Source organism: Pelecanus crispus, chromosome 9, assembly GCF_030463565.1.
Source record: "Pelecanus crispus isolate bPelCri1 chromosome 9, bPelCri1.pri, whole genome shotgun sequence".
In the NCBI taxonomy this organism is placed as follows: domain Eukaryota; kingdom Metazoa; phylum Chordata; class Aves; order Pelecaniformes; family Pelecanidae; genus Pelecanus; species Pelecanus crispus.
In genome coordinates, this window is record NC_134651.1 from 41,791,863 (window position 1) to 41,811,753 (window position 19,891).

The 19,891-nt window shown below is 44.1% G+C and overlaps 1 protein-coding gene across 1 annotated transcript; it reads right to left on the reverse strand.

Annotated features, from left to right (window-relative positions):
- Positions 1-239: 239 nt before the first annotated feature.
- On the reverse strand, positions 240-19,581 carry TRAF1 (TNF receptor associated factor 1). Its single transcript, XM_075716971.1, has 11 exons — positions 19,556-19,581; positions 16,934-17,155; positions 14,582-14,666; positions 10,699-10,797; positions 8,955-9,116; positions 5,381-5,452; positions 4,518-4,583; positions 3,341-3,778; positions 2,655-2,832; positions 1,901-2,049; positions 240-455 (listed from the first exon to the last, which is right to left on the reverse strand). Exons 2-11 carry the CDS (start codon positions 17,140-17,142, stop codon positions 240-242), a joined length of 1,674 nt encoding a protein of 557 aa, XP_075573086.1. The 5' UTR covers positions 17,143-17,155; positions 19,556-19,581.
- Positions 19,582-19,891: the final 310 nt, after the last annotated feature.

Consider the following 19,891-nt stretch of genomic DNA (forward strand, 5'->3'; position numbering starts at 1 on the left):
GTGGGGCACTGGGCAACGTGGGTACTCGGCATGCTCAGCGGTAGCTAACTCTAGCAGGCAGACCTTCAGCGGATGTGAATTGATGCAGCGGAGCACAGGCTCAGGCGCCCCGGATTTTGTGTGCACACGAAAACTAACACAAGGTCTCAAGCTGATAGTTTTTTCTTTTCTTTTTTCTTTTCTTGTAAACTAATGCAATTCAGTGGGTGATTTACCAGACACCCATATTTCAAGATTTACTAATTTGTTTCTATAATGCATTTAAGGAAAAGCGTGTCTTCTTTCACGTAGGCATATTTAGGTGACTGTAGTTTGGACAAAGGGAGGAACATGGGACAGCCACTTGCAACATTCATATCATTCACTGGTCTCTGAAAGGAAGCAGAAGTCAAGTCTGGCCGAAATGCATCAATAATATGTTCCCTATTATTTTGGTCAAGCAACATAAACGTAACCTGAAAAACAGAATGCAGCAATGATGTTATTGAACTGAAAAATAAACCAGAGTTATTGAACTGAAAAATAAACCAGAAAATAGCAAAGACAGAAGTGCAAACATGCCACAAAAGCAGCTGGATGCTCTATCGATAATTAAATACAAAATACAATTAACATTTCGCAACCTGCAAGGTCAGTTAATGTGAATGAGGGAGATCATAATGCTTCCCAGATAAAGTATTTAAAACCTTACCACCCGTAAAATAAAATAAAATAAAATAAAATAAAATAAAATAAAGTAAGGAATTATTTCTTGGTAGAGAACTGCACAGTCCAAAGACTTTTTTCCTCTCTCTCCTGACAGCTTAAACAAATCCCAAGTTTGGTGACAGTCATTACATTCACTCTGTTATTGTGGTTTCAAATCAAAAGAAACACCTCAGTTGCCCGTACACAAATATGTAAAAGACACAACCTAAATATATAAAATTTTATACAAAATCTCCCCATCTCATTACCACTTTTATTAACTCACTGTTCTTTGGCTTGGAACGTGAAATGTATGTAGTAATTTTTTAATACAGTGAGGATTGGGAACTTTGATTTCTATTTATTTTGGCCGCTAAATGGTAGTAAAGCTATTTATATAAAAGGCTTACAGAATTATTACCACACGAAGGCAAGTGCTAGAACAGAGACCAGAACCTTGTGCACACTTTCACTGCTTTTCTAACCATTGTTGCCATTCTCCGATCGCACTCACAAAATGAGAAAAAATAAGATCGGGATCACATAAGACATCTTATGGCACTTGGGGACATGGTTTAGTGGGCATGGGGGTGTTGGGTTGATGGTTGGGCTGATGATCTTAGAGATCCTTTCCAACCTTAATGATTCCTAGTTTTACTTTCATTAAAAAATAATCCAGCCACCAAGCCAGGAAACATGAAATTAATTATTACTCTACCCTTGGTAGTGTTAGGTTAATGGTTGGACTGGATGATCTTAAAGTCTTTTCCAACCTAAACGATTCTATGATTCTATGATCTATGGCATGTTTGTAAGTAGAACTCTAACCTCACAGTTCCGACACCTGTACTTCAGGCAACAAATCATAATTCCCTCATAAATTGGTATTAGCTATGTATAGCAAGAGCCAGGAAAAAATGCGTCTCTGGCTTTAGCCCAGGTGGACACAGGTTGGGATATATCAAACACCAGCATTCTGGTGTCTGAAAATCCCTCAAGGCACAGTATGGGATCTCGCTTTCCCTGCGTGTAAATCACTCCATTCAGAGACAAATTATTACCCAAGATTACAGTATGACTACTAGCCATCGGAGAGGAAAACGGGAAAACGCTCCAGCTTCCACTGAACTTAAGAGGAGCAGTCCCCTTGTGTTCACTGGGAGAAGCAGTGGGTTTATGCTGGGATCAGGTATGAAAAGGTTGCCCTTCTTACCTTGTGTCTGAAAGGCCACGGGAGCAGAGCATCGTAGTCTCCTCTCATGACGACAAAGAACAGGGACACGTGGGTTCCTTTTCCTGTCCCATCCCCGTTCAGATAAACCCTCAGGCAGACCTTGTAGCCATACTTCGCAGTGTAGAAAGCTGAAAATCAGAGCTCTTCATTAGTAAAGCCTCCTTGGAAAGAAAAAGACGTAACGAGTGTTCTGACGTATGGGAAAAGATAGTGTATGACGTGTTTTGCTATCACGGAGATGAGAACAGACAAATCAGTACACCCTGGAGATTATAAGCAATGAAAATCCAGCGGCTGGAATCCCTTAGTGCCTCATGCCTCGGTGAAAGTTATTATTAGCCTGTTATTAGCCACACCAGCATATTTTACCTAATCAAATTACTTCTCCCATGGGAGCTAACTGCTGCAGAAAGCCCTTCGGTACCGTCAGGCACCGAGCTGTGGGCTGAACGAGGCAGATCCAGCAGATGTCACTGCAAGTAGCTGCAGCGGAGGGCAAACTGCAAAACGAAAGCCCGGAATAGAACACAACTCTGTGGAAAAGCACATCACAGCTGCCCCGAATTACAGGCGGGAGAACGGGAGGTCTTCGCATAAACAGCACCTCAGTTTAAGGAGCTATTTTAAAGGCCCTCCTGTCCACGTGAGCAGAAAGAAGCACCATTCTAGAGAAATCAGGGGTGTTTCTAAAGGACTGGGGTTTGCTAACACACGTATACGTCCTGCGTTTTACCTGGTGAATACAAACTGACTGCTCTTCCAGTCACAGAGTCTTGTAACTTCCTGCCAACGTCTGTTATTTTCCACAGAAAGACCCCATCATAGGAAGCTTGCTCAGAGAAGAGAAGGCTCTTATGAAGACTGCTCAGGCCTGCATCCTTCTGCGTCAGGCACCGGTGCAACTCTGCAATCTAGAAAAAACAAATTGGTTCTCAATCAACCCCTGTCTCCAGGCTGCTGTGCTGCAGACGTAGCAGAATCATTCTGGAGTCCTCATGTTCTGGAGGGTCTCCTTTGATTTCTTTTTCAGTGACAGTTATGTGTCAACACATAAGGCAAGCAACTGGACAGATGGTTGGTTGGTCTTCCAGGCATAATGCTGCTTTAAGAGGACCGGTCAATTAAACAACTGTCTTGCTTGCTCACAGTCTGACCATGGCAAATTCTGAACATTCAAAACTCTCAGGAATATCTAGGTACCTAAACACAGATTTAGGTAACAAATATTAGAGATCCCCATTTGAAAATTTATCCAAAACACCAAGAGGATCCTGCAGATGTGTCTAGATGTGGCCACCTCACAGCTCAAATTCCTATGCCCATCCCTGTCCTGATCCCTACGCCACCTCTCACTGATATATGTAAATATTTGTTATCTATAGAACAAGCACACAGACAACGCTTATCATAATTATTTACCTTCAGTTCAAGGCCTCGTATTATATTTTGATCAAGTTCACTCTGTCTCCGAAAGGCTGTGATTTCCAAGTTAGAGGTCTCCACCTCTTTATTGAGCACTGCCACAATATTCTCAAACACATGTAGCTTATTTTCTAGCTCAGAAATCACCTTCTCCCTCACAAGTTGTTGCAGAACAGATTCATCTTCAGAAACAGAACATCCAGAAATACAGTCTACTTCCAGATCCCCATTGATTCCCAGCCCCCCTGGGATCTGCAGATGAGAGATGCTTTTTCCTGCACTATTCACATTCAGCTCTGACTGGGGGATGGAACCATTTGCAGCTTTGGCAGCAGTGCACAAGTTTGCCTTCAGTTGCTTTATGTGCTGCAGCAGAAGCAGCATGTGGGTCCCAACCGCAGTTTTTTCATGCTCCTTTATCTTCTCTTTGCTTCCCTGTAAGAAGACGACACTGTCAATACACTCTCCGTACAACTACCGTAACTGGCCTGGGGCCAAATCAAGCAGCGTTCCCTTTAACTTCTTGGGAGAGACAGAGATGGAAAAACTGCAAGATACAGGTCCAGCTACATAGCAGCTGACTCTCAGAGGTGACATGGAGAGAGGAAAACCAACAAGCCCTCTAATGGTCAGTTTAGGCTACGTGTTCACAGGTGCACACATGCTACGTAAAAAGAAAACAATTGGCTACGATTTCTGTATTAAACAGGAGGCCAGGCAGAGCCCCAGCAAGATTCTCAAATAAGCCAATATTTAATACATATACTGTGCACAAAAAAATGAGACAAGGTAACAGATGCCAACTGAAATGCAAAGACGACCCATTACTGTTTTAAGAGGCACTACCCTGAAGGGAATATCCAAAACAGAGTAGAACAGCGTATCTGATAAACCAGCAGAATTGTAATAAACATCTATTTTTAACTGAAGTGAACGCACAGTGCAGGACACAGAGTATCACAGGCTGAACTGCACCTTACACACACTGGGTAACCGTAGCAGTTCCAACATTACCTCTGCTGGTCTATTAAAAGTGGGTAGGCTTTCTCCCTTTTCTTAAAGATATATTTAAATCAAAGCCTACTACCTTGAACACAAAGGCTGGCTAGACCAAAGGCACAGTGCTGAGTTGTACAACATTTGAGACCTTCCTGAAGGCAGCCGTTTCACTCACCCTAAATGAACAGCCGACTTCAGAAAAACGACATCCATCCTTGTTGATTAAGGGTGTAGAGCAGTTCTGTTAAAAAAAAAAAAAAGGAAAGACAATAATCCAATACCAATTGAAAGGGATGCTTTTATTTACCTACAAAGAGCTAGGCCACAATCCCAGCAGCTATAAATCGGGTTAATTCAAGTCAAGGTATTACCGCAGCTTACAGAGTCCAACCAGCTTTGAAAATTAAATCAATCAAGAGTGTGGTTGATTGCAAGTTTCTTGCACGCAGCCTGGCAGTTAAGTGTCCATCTAACAGACCCCATAATGATATAACATAATTTACCAAACCACAGTGATCCCCTAGTAACAACTTCTCGTAAATAAGATGTCAGTAAGCAAAGTGGCCCACCACAGTGGATAACAGCATCCACACAGCCACTCCAACCCTCTTCCTGCTCTTTGAGAATGCGCAGAAGAGCTGTGTCGTGCAGCACGTCCTGGGAACGAACAGATCTATCAGACCAAAAGCTCTGACTGACGCTGAAATTTAGTCCCCTTCACAACAAAAGCACGGCTCTTCAAATATGCTGTTGTACAGCATATTCTTCTTTTGCTCACATGGGTCTCCCTGAATATTTGAAAGGAAAAAAAAATTTTCCCCATTTTTGTAAGATTAATTGAGAAGATAATTTAATAAAGTTAATTGCGGGAGCAGGGAAGAGAAGGTAGTCAAGCAGAGCTATGTTGGGATGTAAAAAGTGCCCAGATACACTGCTATATCTGAAGATGTTCTCAGAAGTTCATTTAATCTAAATGAACAAGTGATACTTTTATGAATTGAAATAAAGCTGTACTGCATTCACTCATCTTTTACCTACCTTTTCCTTTGATGGTGTTTCTGTTTGCACATGTTTTTGTTCCTTACACAAATTGTTTTCACATGAATGTTCCTGTCGTTAAAACCAGAAGAAAAGTATTCAGGACATTATTAAAATCATCAAGCATATTTATTTAAGAGTCTTTGAAACAAAGCTCGTGTTTGGGAATGCTATTCCCATTTTACAGAAACTCGGGGATTTGGGAGGCTTTTCTACAAGAAATTCTGTGTTATGGAGGAAAAAGTTTACAATAAGTTTCTTGCTTTCTTCCTGGAACGTGTGGATTTAAGGAAGAGTGTAAAGGAAGGAAGGGTAACTTCCCCAGGAGCACTGTGAGCTCCACAGCACATGGTGCAAAATCCAGTGCCCTTGTCCAGAGAGTGCCCGCTCTGGGCCTCACTACACAACGGGCTCCAGAGTTCTCTGGCTTCTTTTTAGAGGAAATAACATCCAGAAATTTGGGACTAAAGCACATCTGCTAAAAGCAGGTGCTGCTGTCCCCCGTACCACGAATTGCAGGCTCAGAGGTTTCTCAAGCCAAGCCTCTAAGCCGATTGCTCGCATTCTCAGCCTAGCAGGCACGTTCAGTGACAGATCTCCAGATGCAATACCTGCTCAGTGAAAGTACAAAGTGTCATCTTTCGCTTATGGGGCCCAGAGCTTTTGGAAACAACTTAGAGATGCTTTGCAAGGTCACCCTGGGAAATCTGATACAAGATTGGCAATGTACAAGTCTTGCCCAGTTCAAACCACAGTTACGTGCGCACATACACATATATGTACACGCACATATATATGCAGTGACATGCAGGTGGATTACAGAACAGAAAGCAAATACACAGGAAACCCAAATATAAACTCTTCTTGCATTGACTTCATACAGTTTGCTTCATGGGCAGACCCTTCTTGCATCCTGCATTTTGAAGGCTGGAATCCAAATTTTCCATCATGATGTGGTAATGCAATATACATTACCGCTAACATGAGACTTCCTGCCATTTCTGGCTCCAAGAAGGGTAAAGTAATCCTCCTGCCATTGGTTCATACAACTGTAATATGTGTATTTAACACAGCAACTGTCAGCTTTCAATTCACTCCGTGCAGGGGGGCTGTCTTTAATCTTTATAAACACCTTTGCATGCCACTACATTTCCTATAGCAGTCTAGAAATTTTTTGATAAAGCCATTCCAGCAACCTTCAAGTCTCCCCTGCAAAGAGTCCTGAGGTTTCTCGTTCAGTCCCCAGAAATACAGCCATAGGTTTTTCTCACTCTCTAACTAATTTTTTAATATGCTGTATCTTAGCTATTGCACAAAGTATGCCTTTATTTTTTTCCTTTCTGCTGTTTGACTCCTTCAGATCGCTGATTTCTTGAGGGGGAGAGGGGCTAGTGAGAAGTTCCTTTAAAATATGGAAACACAAAAATCACAAGAGCAATAACTGATTGGCTAAGATGGAGAGAGAGCGAGCAGTGCCCAAAACTTACTATTTGCTCCCAGAGGACTGTGGATACATGGAATACACACAAATAATCAAAATTCTTATGCCACTTAACGGCAAATTTAATAAAGCAGATCATGTAACCAGCAAAATTCCAATTTAACAATACTAACTAAGGCAGGCAGAGAAAAAACAACATCTCAAGGCCAGTCCCCTGCTTGGTTGCCAAGGTTTCCTAACCAAAAAATTAATTAGATGATAGCTAACTGGAATGAGTGGGAGGAAAACAGTTCTTCACTGCAGGAAAATGAAGCCCGCTGAGGTGGATCTGCGGTATCACAGACCTCTGAAGAGAGAAAGGTGCTCAGGGAACACTTGCGCAGCTCAGTTTCCTCCTCCAGCCTGCCTACTGCACTTACAGAAGGCTGAAAGGGATTAAGTGTTGCCACCTTCTGGTATTTACTGTCTCTGTGAAACATGCACTGGATTTAGCACTGGTAAAATGTGCCTGGGTCCAGATGTTCTCCTCTCTCTGGAAGAGTTAGTAAGATCTGAAGAGCACATGCAAAAGCCTCCCAAGAAGCGCGTTTTAGCAAGAGCGCCTTATCCTTACCCCAGGGGGACTCTTACCCCTGCGGTGAGTGAATCTTACAGCTCAGTATTTGGAAAGGCATAAATTTGTAACAGTTATGACAGGCAAAGCTATCCACTACTATTTACCTCAGGCTACATTTTTGAGATATTCACAACCCTCCTACCATGTAGGTCTTAGATCACTTTGCCCCCATTCCAGGACAAAACTCCAAGGCTGGCAATTACTCTCTTTACATCATCTGGAGGGAACAATATTCATTATGCTACACCCCAAAAGAGTGTTGCACCAGCAGCGTTTTCGGTGGTACTAGAGCCCACAGGGTCAGAAGTTAGGTGGGGTTGGGATGAGAACCTTTTCAGAGCTTTCAAATCAAAACACACATAGCAGTGTTAGCAGGCGTGGGGCATCTCTCATTCACGCTGCTATTGCTTTGCTCCAGGAGTTTGTAATCACAAAATGTCCTAAACAAGAGGATGCACTTCCATCGTGAGGCTAAGTGTGCTACTGAAGCTGTATCTTCGGCAACCTCTTTATACAAGAACAGCTGATTTTCTATCACTCTTGATCTGCCCCACCACACCATTTCCTCCTTCAGCAGCACAGAAGAGTTTCTATTAGCTCACTTTAAGCCCTCAGACCACTCCCAGAATTTGTACCGTGCTGCATGTACAAAACCAGGTGAAAATAAACATTTAAGTTAAAATGAATGTATAAAGGTACTTAAAATCTGCAAGTCAGTAACACGTAATGTTGCCCCGCTATCATAATTTTGAGCATTGACTGAGAAAGTAATTACTTTTAAGAAAGAATGGAATAGGTTTAGTAACAGAAACTTAAAATTTTGATGATCAACTACATTCTTGTGTTAAAAAAAAAGTTGTTTTAAAGAGGATTTTGAGCAAATGCTGGGGACAGACTAGTGTTACCCTGTACATGTATACATACAGGGTATATATGCATACATTTTGCAAGTCCCTGTCACAAGAGTGGGAAACACAACTTAAACCTAAAAAATATAAATTACATATGTTTAAATAGTCACTGAGAAATTTCTGGCAGATTCAGAGTATGCTCTTCCTGGACTATATGGACACTGCCGCTAATTCGGAGAGTTATACCTGATCATATCGAATAGAAACACTATCTGACAAAAGCCTGCCTTACAAATTTGTGGGCAGTTTTAGTTGGAATAAAACTCTAGCCACTTTCAGGATCTCTTCCCTGCCACCGTCTGTGTTCTGCTGCTTCTTACCAACCTCATACTGGGACACATACTCTGAGACAGGAGCTAAAACGTGGGCTGCCCAAGCCCTGGACGAGCACACAGATATTTCCCTCCCTGTTGTAACATCCCAAACAGACTATGAAATACGGCTCATTTTTCCCTGCAACGCATGCATGGGAACATTAGCAAACTCAGGAAAATTCAATATTCTCCAAGTGCACTAGCATTCATGAAATCAGGATGAAAAATGTCCTGACAGATTATTTAAGCCATTAATATAAAGCCCTCATTTGAAACAGAGATACGTTCTTACTTGGTATTCACTACTGGATAAGCTCTGCTTACACTTCTGACACATCATCACGTTATTAACACATCCATTTTCCAAATGATCTGCAAGTTTCTTTCTCATCACCACGTGTCCGCAACCGGTGTGACAAGGGATTAAAGCATATTCACATAAACTCTGGTGCTCCTGGAAGTAAAAAGTTATAAACCAAAATGTAAACTGCAGATACACTTTTATCTATAAATAGTCTCCATTCTGCCAGCCTAGATCTTTGCTTTGCATTTCTTCTAAGCTTGGGTAAAGTCCAACTCCACAGTGTTACCGAGATTACTGGTGAAAAAATCACCAACTTTACCGGGGCTTTTTTGTTAATTCTTAACTTAAAAAAAAAAAGCAACAAACAACTTCTGATAAATTCAAACATGAGGTCTCCCTTCAACTGTCTCTCTCTAGCGCTTTTGTTTGACAATAACACGATCCTGGTCCCAGGTTTTGTCCTTGTCTTAGAGGATTCCCTAACTCTTAGCCTGGAGTTTTTCAGGGTGGTTTTTTGGTTTTGGTTTTTTGGGGGGTTTTGGGGGGTTTTTTGAGCACTGAGACCATCCTGCTCTGGCTGGTGGGATGAATGTGGTTAGTCTGCTGACATCTCTGCATAGCATAAAAGAACGGACGTCTGACACCTATGCAACAACTAGGACACAACTCTTACTTATATTCAAAAGAACTTAAAATGTTTCCTTTTCACTATTTGCATCCTCTCATCTCAACAAGGAAAAATATCAGCATTACTACTTTCATGACTACATCCAACAGGTCTACTATCAGATTCTTAAAGACACAGTATTTCAATAAAAACTATTTACCCTGACCTCTTTTACTGAATCTTCTGTAGGCACTCTGTCACAACTGATTTTGTCTTCAAGGGAGATGGCTGTCCCCACCAGAACAGGCTCAGAAATGCCAATTCCAATCACACGCCCAAGTCTCAAATCAATTTTGCCATGTATTCATGCTGAGAGGGGCTCCAATTCTCAAAACTATGAAGCTAAGCAAACTGGGTAGATTTGTCCTTAAAGAGGAATACACTCAAATAGAAAATTTGTGCAAAATTAGCAAAGGCAGCAGCACCTCAGATGCCTATCAGATACACAGTCATACACAGTACACAGCAGACTCCCTGCTCTAAATGCAGAAAGACCCGCTGTTCCTACACCAGGGGACCAAAAGAGAGCTGCTTTAGTATCAGAATTGTCTGCATTTTTTCATTGTTCTAATTGGCATGGCAGATTCACAGATCTTGCCCATTTAAATATTTTACCTGGGGCATTTCACATCAGTCTGAAAAGAATGACGAACACATTCAATCACTAGGAGTAATTTATGTGGGAAGAAATTATTTCTCTTATAAAAACATGCTAAGGCTATTGCCCTAGTCCCATAGACTTAAGCATTCTAGTCGGTTGAAAACTGCTTGTAGCATCCTTGCATTTAAATAATTAAGTAAACTCACTGAAAAAAAAAATCACAGTTGATGTAAATTTGTGCAACATTAATTTCACAATCATTCAGGACGTTCTGGATTTGGTCAAAGCCCTACTACAGTTAATGGCATGTTTTTAGATACTGTATTGGCATAAATCATGATACCTTCGCTGATTCTGATGAAGTTGTATTAATTTGTGTTTGCTGAGAACCTAGTTTCATTGTCTTTCTGTCCCCATTCGAGTAAGAGTGCATGTTAATTTAAAGAAACTGCCTTTAAACGTACTTCAAAATTTTTCATGATACCAGACCAACTGCATCCAAGGGTCACACAGTGTACTTTGAGTTCAGAAATCTCTTTATTAATAGCAGCATCACCGAAAGCCTGGAAAGTAAACACAGTAAGGAAAAAAACACTGGTCAGAAAGTACTCCAGCATGCACTCTTGACATAGGAATAAGGTGACAGTATCAAAATTTCAGATCTTGATAAATGCCCTATTTTTTTTTAAATTTACTGTACTGCCATAAGACTCTCTAACATAGCAAGCTAATCTTGGTGTAGTAGAAGCCCAAAGAATTATTAAACCATTTCTTTCTTATGGTTCAAAAAGAAACTATTCGATGTGATATAAATTTACTGAAAATGTGCCTAGCCAACTACAGCTATTATTTTAAGTTTCGTTTCACAGAAGCCTGAAATACGTCACATGCAATGAATGTGCTGACAGGACCCTAACTATAGGGTGCTGCCATGTGCCACTCTTAATGAATGCATTTCATTACTGGGGTCATTAACACCTCCTAAACGTGCTGCAGAGAGGACTTGCGACTGTTCTGCAGTGAGAGTACATTTCTCAGACCGTGGCTGTTTCCATTTAGTATGGCACTGTGTACTAAAGAAATGTAAAACATGTGTGAGTGGGGTTTTTTTAGCACTACGTAGACTTTTTTATTATGTTAACCATGAAGAATTGTACGATTATTATGTAAAACACTACACACTTTTACTATTACATTTTGCACAATGAAAATAGGTACACTGACACAGGAACAAGCCCTACTACAGTTAATGGCATGGTTTTAGATACTCTTGGTAAGTGCACAATACAGAGGACTGCAGATTTCCCATGTAGCATAACACAGAGCAAGGCGAGAGCTGGGGCGGGGGGAAGCTTTACAAATAGAGGGAGGAAAGTATTTACAAATGATGCCCACATTTCAATACGGTTACTGAAATTCTACACAACGAGCTAAAAAAAAATAAGCAAACAAAATCATCAGGATCAACATTCTCAATTTTTTTTTTAAGCTAGATGCAAGATGTTTGTACTTACCTACATTTGTCATATTAAATCACACAAAAGAAGCACAGCTGATTCTACAAATTATAACAATGAGATACATTTCTATATGCAAGGTCTCATAGAAACTCCTTTCCTAATCTCAACCTGCAAGCAAAGCCTACCCCAGAACAACTTTGCACACAAATTGCAAACAACTCCACAAACAAGGAATTAAAAAAAAATCATGTAGGTTGTGTGAAAACACGCATTGCTCCATCTGCATATATGTAATAAGCTAGCAATCAATGTACAATTAGTGAAAGCATACGAGCCCCAGCCTCTAACAGTCTAGTCTAATTTATGAGCAAAATCAAAGAAAAGAAATTCAAGTTATCAGGCACATGGTGGCTTTTTTCCCCGTGTCATAAAAGAAAAACTCAAGGAATTTCCTGACATTACAAAATAGATCATTTAAAACATATTTAACTACAGGGACAGTCCCAGCAGTGCATGGGTTTCTTACTGCTATGTGCACTCCCTGTGCTTTTTGTTTCACACGTGTAGTTGCTAAATCATTATGGACACTACTCAGGTAAAAACAAGGCAGGAAATCCTCATCTCTTCTTTTATCCGCACAGGTCACTGCTTCGAAATATTCACCCAAACCTCTGCCCTCTTATTGGGGAACCTGAGTTCGCACAGAACTTCTTTAAGGACCTGAGTCAGACCCTCATACAGTAAATGAGATGACTCTCACTGCCATAAAAGTGCTCTGGGTCAAACAGAAGGAAACAGAAAATATTTCTCTCTGATTTGATATCTTGTAGTTGCACATCTGCCCTCTTTCATGTTAGCTATTTCAAAGGAAGATGTCGGTGCAGGGGCTGCTGGTGTTGCTCACAGGTGGCTGTCGTGGCACACAGTCCTGCCTGTCCCAGAGCTGACTGTGACACAAGTGGAGGTCCCCTGCCAGGTCTCATCCAAGAACCGCTGCCAGGTGCGCTCCTCCTCGGCACTCCGACCCACGATGGCTATCTTACGGCCTCTAGCTAAGGGAGGACTCTGGTCCACAGCTCATGCGGTCAGGAAGATCAGCTAGCAACAAGTTTAACAAACGGATCAATCCGACCAAAAGCTTTCCAGGATAAATCTAGCGCTTATTTTGTCTCCAGCTGAGGCTGGCCCTCCGCAGCTGAACCAGGATCCTCAGTTGCTCTCACACAGCCAGGGAGGGGAGAGTTCCAAGTGATTCATGCTCAGTTCAGAGCAGGGCGCTGTCCCCAAAGCCAGTGCCATGAATGACAGCAGACATGGTGTGAGCAGAGGCTTGGGAGGATGCCCCCACTCCTCTAACTGATTTCAGTGACAGATGGAGATGCTCGGTAACTGATACGGATGAACAGCACCATGATAGACTTGAAGTCTATGTTGTATAGGAAGGGATCATAAATTGAAAGCGTAACAGGGAAGGGATGGGAGTTACCACAGAAATAGATCTTGGGATAAGCTAAGGCAAATACACATCCTGATAGGGCCTTTCTTTTCCTTGTGCAGGTGTCTTACTTAAAATATAAACACATAAACAGACAGCATAGGAAATCAACATGAAACAAAACCACAGCAAAGGTAAAGCAGAGATTATCAGGAATAGATATAAAGAATAAACCTGCTAAATGATCTTCATTATTCCTGTCATTTACAAACTCCGACCATTTGTTGTAAGTTGATCTATACAGGCAGATCCTCGTGCCTTCGTGGTGATTGACTTCGTCTGGACTCTCAACAGGCATAAGAATCTGCGCAGGCAGATCAGCTTGCAAGAGTGGGGCCCTGTTTATAACAACCCACCCACAGATTTTGCAGAGAGTCCCCAGCAGACTTAGTGAGAAACCCACAGCACAGAAATCCCAAAGTTATAAGAGAACTGACAGTCAACATAGAATAAGAAGTTCATCAGGGTTTAGCTGTACCTATTTGTGGTTACATGATGCATGAAATTCTGTTACTGGGAAATTTATTGCAGAATTGAGGATTTTTTTCTGAGATATCACCAAGTTCAGCATTAACTGCAGATTCCTTGTTTTGCTGCAGCCGCTTCCTAAACTTTGCCTTTTACTTCACTGCCAGCTGCCTGTTGGGTTTCGGTTTTCCCTAACAAATTTAGACAGAACATGTGTCTCTTGGTATTCCTGCATGTAATCGGAAAGGAGGGGAAAAGACAAGCTGGGACTGAGCCCTATGGCCCAGTTTGTATTCAGCACACAGAATAGTGCAGTGGTCTGCCTGGAAAATCACGCAACAGCAAGAGATCTGCACCGTTAAATTACAGATGAAACATTTGGCAGTGCCTAGTTTTTATCAGTTAATTATGTTCAGCTCTTAAGTTTTCCACTATTTTCTCCAGATACCCTGGCTGCCAAAATACTTTCTAGGCAATTCAGCTGGCTAGCCTCCACTTAACCTTTTTCCTTAGGGATGCTCCACCTGTAAGTTTGGCAACATGTTTGAAGGGTACAGAGAACCATGAGACTGGAAAATGCACCAGGATACTTACTAAGGATAGTAAGTAACAGTTAAGACATATTATTACAAGTAGGAAAGTACTGGTTACTTTGAGACGATAAAAAGTTAATTATATGGAAGAGTGTGGGATTTTATGTTGCAGAACCTGACAGACTTGGAAAGTCCTAAGGTTGCCATTATACTTTTTTAAATCAAAAAACTGTGGGAAATCCAAACGACTAAAGCATAAGTTAAAATGTAACTACCAGTTGCTATTACATTTTATATTACTCCCTCCTAAACTGTAGTCCAATGAGGACTATTATAGAGTAGCCCAGAGAATGGTTAATGATAAATTAATGAACTGTGAACTACAACTTACCTTTTCTTCTGCCAATAGGCTTCCCTCACTTAAAGTGCTGGGATCTTCGTCTTTACATTTCTGGCAAATAGCATTTTTATTGTTCCTGGCAAAAAGAAGGAAGAATGAAATAACAAGTCAGTTGGTGTACTGTAGTTTAGGAGGTCTTTGTATAGACACTGACACAAATAAAAACATGGAAATTGTAATTTCCACTCAGAGTCCATAGTCCTTGTTCATTAAAGGGCCAATTTTTGAACACGCTGATGTCAAAACCCCCGTGCTGTTCTATTCCTCAAGAGTAGGACTAGGCCGATAAATCTTATCTGTATTGCAGCAAAATAAGAGCAACCTGGATCATAAAAAAGAATAAGGCTGGGAACCTATTTATCTCATGAATTATATGAAAACACGATGTAGGAAAGGTAATGTGAAAACTGAAGTCTTTTAAAATACAGAAAATGACCATTTTCCCAAGATAGATATATAGACTTCAAATTACAAAGATCTGGTAGAACCAGTGCAGAACTGAGTTTGAGGGAGTTAACATATAAAAGGTTGTCCTGGTTTCGGCTGGGATAGAGTTGATTTTCTCCCTAGTAGCTGATACAGTGCTGTGGTTTGGATTTAGTATGAGAATAATGTTGATAACACGCTGGTGGTTTAGTTGTTGCTAAGTAGTGTTTATAGTAGTCAAGGACTTTTCAGCTTCCCCTGCTCTGCCAGGCGCACAAGGAGCTGGGAGGGGGCACAGCCAGGACACTGACCCAAACTGCCCCAAGGGCTATTCCATACCATACGGCGTCACGGGCAGTATAGAAACTGGGGGGGGTGGCTGGGGGGCAGCGATCGCTGCTTGGGAACTGGCTGGGCATCGGTCAGTGGGTGGTGAGCAATTCCATTGTGTATCACTTGCTTTGTATATTCTTTTATCATTATTATTATTATTACTGTCTCTTCCTCTGCTGTCCTATTAAACTGCCTCAGTCTCAACCCACAGGTTTAACTTTTTTTTTTTTTTTCCGATTCTCTCCCCCATCCCACTGGGGTGGGAGAGGATGAGCGAGCGGCTGTGTGGGACTTAGTTGCCGACTGGGGTTAAACCACGACAAAGGTTTTGATCTACTCTCAAAATATCTAGCATAGAGTTTTATACAGCAAAAGTGAAAAATAAAACTTTACTAGAGGTGTATTTCATTGCCAATGCTGTTTAGCGTCCAGGCAAATAATGAACTAACACAGACAGACCAAGAAGCTCATCAGAAAAGCAACCATCTGACCAGAGCATAACAGATTTTAAACTGTACCAATTAGCTTGTTTGAGCCAGTTTCCCATTTGTGCTATAAGGCTCCAGTAGGAAGATACTACAATTCTGGTTATGATCTGATGACATTTTTCTGAATTCACCATTTATGTTGCTTCATTAAGGGCTTTATTCTAAATTTACAGTAATGGACTTATGTCAGTTGGTCAAATATATTAATTTCAATACATTTCTCCATTATTATACATTGACCTTCAAATCACAAGTGGCCAGCGCATTGACCCAGCTTTTCAGGTGCCCCGCACTGTGATCAGAGCTGGGACTGTGTGAACTGGCACACACGAACTGGCTTAGAAATAACATCCATGAGGAAGCACAGTAACAGGCTTTCGACTGAGTTAGCCAGTACTAAAGCCCAGTCCCTGAACCTTGACAGCTGCTGTTTTCCAAAACATCAAAGCTAAAGTCAGCTCATATACACGGAATCGTACTGCAATTTCGCCTCTCACCTGCAGGGCAGACATAACCTTTTCCAAAGGCTCTGGATCAAGGCATAATTGACGAAAGAAAAGGCAGGATGGAAGCAGCTAATCAATCAAAGCAAATCCCCACCCAGCTCCCGGTTTTCAGGTTCTTCAGGACAATGGCTGTCATCGTTTGTCACTAACGGCAGCACCACCTTAACATGTAGCGACCCAGCTGAGTTATTAAAAATACAACTCTACGACAGTGTTTATTAAAATTCCGTAACATCACTTATCTAAGGACTGTAAAGTCCCATGCAAGCATTAAGTCAGCCTTGCGCTAGTTCTTCGAGGCTAAATCAGTTATCGTCATCGTCTCACACTTACACATAGAAAAAATGACATCTGTCAAGCCCAGTAACCCAGCCTTCCCCACACTGTAGACTTTGACACTGGAACCAAGAAGGAGGTAGGCAGCAGCCTCCAGTCCACTGCAGATAGTAAAGTGACCGTGGGCCAGTGGGCCAGTGGGCCAGGTAGCCACAGACTCATCTACCGAGCACAATGGCACGACGCAGCCCTCAAGAGCGCCTGCAGCCCGAGAATCGGTCACGGAGGTGTGACCCTCTGCAGCGAGGACCTACCGTACAATCCAGGAGAGGCAGGCTGAGCAGTACCTATGCCCACAGAGCGTTTGCAGGGCTTTCTTCAGAACGTTATTGCAGTTGCTGCACAGGTACTTCTGATCAGGCGCATCTTCACAAATGTTAGTGGGATATCCGAAAGGAAATTCATTTTCATCAGGAGAAGAGCCGGGGAGATCCTGCAGGGCTCCGGCTGTTTTCTCAGCCATTTGAAGTAAATCACTGTTAGAGATAAGGAAAAAAAAAAAGGTATTCAAACAAGCAGATACACGCTCACTTTGATGTGAGAGAATGTATCAGGCATCACAGTCCACGAGCAGCTCCAAACCTGTGCGGTAATCTAGTGATCTGTTTAATCGAGGCTGTAGCTGACATGCGTGACTAAATGTCACAGTGGGGTTTGACTAGGTACCAGCAGGAAATTACTGTACAGATTTAAAATTTCCCTCAGACACAACATGAAAATGGACAATATATTAAAATGAAGGATTGGGGTTTTCTTTCCAGAGTTTTTTAGCTTGTAGAAAGATGAAGTAAATATTGCCAATGCCTTAGAGCTACAATCCTGTCGGTCCACATCACACAGAATTATTTCCTGTACAGTAAATCCCCAACCTCCTTCAATTCCCAGCAGCCAAAATTCATGATTACACTTTACAGAGGCAGAAACTGAGCAACCGATGTGTTTATGGTGACTTTCCCAAAGCCGTAAAACTAGCGGTCAAACAAAAAAGGAAATCTCAAGTCCACAAAAGGCTTTACGCTTGTGCTCTAACCAGATGCACCCTTGAGCCACGCGCGCCAAGGTGTCACGCACGGCCAGCGCCGGTTTTGGTTAACAAGAGCTGCGCAGTTGGATATTTTTGGAAATGCAACCAAAAACTGACTCTAGTGTCTCCACAGTTGCTTGGAAAGTTCAAGAAAAGTTTTTGCCCGGGGACCTGGCGCAGTTTGGTCGTAACGATGCCTTTATAAATCTACATTTTCCCGCAGCAGTACCGACGCACAGTAACCTCAGTGTTACAAAAAGCAACTATGACTAACAAGCCTCTCAAAAAACGAAGCAAGGCTGCCTGGGCCGGGCCAGGCACGGGCACAGCGCTGCGACTGCCGTGCGGTGGACAGGGCATCCCCTGGATTTAGAACGCTCCTCCGGGAACAAATGGCATTTTGTGTCGCCCGCCTTGGGCCGTTCGCTCGGCCTCTCCAGGCGTTTGACGGGGAGTTTAGCCAGAGGCGCGGGGGCCGCCCAAGCTGACAGGAACCCGTAGACGAGAAGCGGCGACGCTAAAGCGTGCGCCCGCGCGTCGACGAAGCCGTGCCAGGGGCATCGCGGGTCGGCGCCCAGGTGAGGACGGGGCAGAGCCAGCACCTTTCGACGCCCGCGCTGGAAACCGGTTTCCGCCGAAGCGCTGGCTGTGCCAACGGAGCCCAGCTTTCCGTGGGGTGGAAGCCCACCCTCCGCGGGGCTTCGGCATCCGTAAGGCCCGGTGAAGCCGCCGCCCTGGGGCGGGGAGCGGGCCCGGGCTCGGCCGGCACCCCCTCCCCGGCTGGGCAGGCCGGAGGGCCGGCGGCAGGAAGCGGCGAGGGCGGCCGGAGCCCCGGGGGCCGGGCAGGGCCCAACCCCCGCCCTGCGGCTGCTGCCCGGGCCGCGCTGCGGGGCCCAGGCCCTGCGCGGCCGGGGGGGGCCGAGGGGCCGCGGCCGGAGTGCCCTCGGCGGGGCCGGGGCGGCTGAGGCGGGGCCCGCTCTCCCTCCCTCCCGCCCCGCTTACCTGAGCCCGCCGCCCCCGGCCCCGGGGCGCGGAGCGGGAGGGCGGGAGGGGGCCGGGCGGCGGGGCGGGGCCGGCCCCCGGGGCGCGGAGCGGGGCGGCCGCGCCGGTGCTTGCCGCGGGCGGGGGAAATGCCGGCGCCTCTTGAATTTCGGCGACTGCTGCCTCGCTCAGGCCGGGAGGAGCGGGGGAGCCCGAAACGCGGCGCTGGGGCCGGGGAGAAGCGGGCCGGGCCCTGGCCGAGGCTGCGCGGCTGCCGGCGGGAGCGAGCCCGGCCCCGGGCTCTCCCCAGCCCCCAGCAAGGCTGGACCGGCACCGACCCGCGGGGACGGGGCTGGGGAACTGGGAAAGGAAAAGCCCGAGGGAGCAAATTCCCCCCCCCGCCAGGAGAGCCGAAACGGAGAATCTGTTGGCGTAGCTAGTTCCTGAAAGTGGTGTGATGATGGCGATCTGACATGGTGACCCGGCCCCGTCACTCAGACAGAAACTCCTGCCTCCCCAAAGCAGGGTTACAGCGAAAAATGCCCTCTCCGCACCTCTGTCTGCTGGGGGCAAACCCGCTGCCCAAAATAGGGAGCGGGAGGCTTGAATTCCCTTCTGAACCCTGCTGGGAAGCCTCTCCGCCTCGCCCTCCAAGCTGCTCTGAAAGGCAGATAGTATTTACAACACAAGGCAAGCAAAGTAATGTATGCAAATCCTTCTAAGATGCTCGCAGCGCAGTAAAGACTTCTACAAAGAAGAGTTTCGCTATCAGAAGGTCCTCTTTTCCCCTGGCACAGTTCACTATGAAATCACATGCTGCAACCCCATCTACTAGGATTCGGTCAGAAGAGAGAAAGTTGCAGATGCAAACCTGTTAGCTCTTCCTTGTGAAAGAAACTCGGGGAATACCGCTGGGGGCGAGTCCTAGCTGAAAATTAAAAATAAAAAGCGGAGGTGGTTCTCTAGATGCTTCACTTGGCTTCTTACTCCGCTGCATTTACAACAGCGTTCGCAGCCAGGTACCTCGCGCCTGCGTGAAAGCTGCTGAGGAGGTTGTTACTCATCAGTGAGTGTCTGCCTCGGGTCTGACACCTTCCTGTGTATTATCCTGTGCACAGATAATAGTTCCACAGCTGGAACAGCTGCCCTGGGTGACTGCCCCCCCCACGATTACAGATTAGCAAATACAATTCCAAACAGACTATAG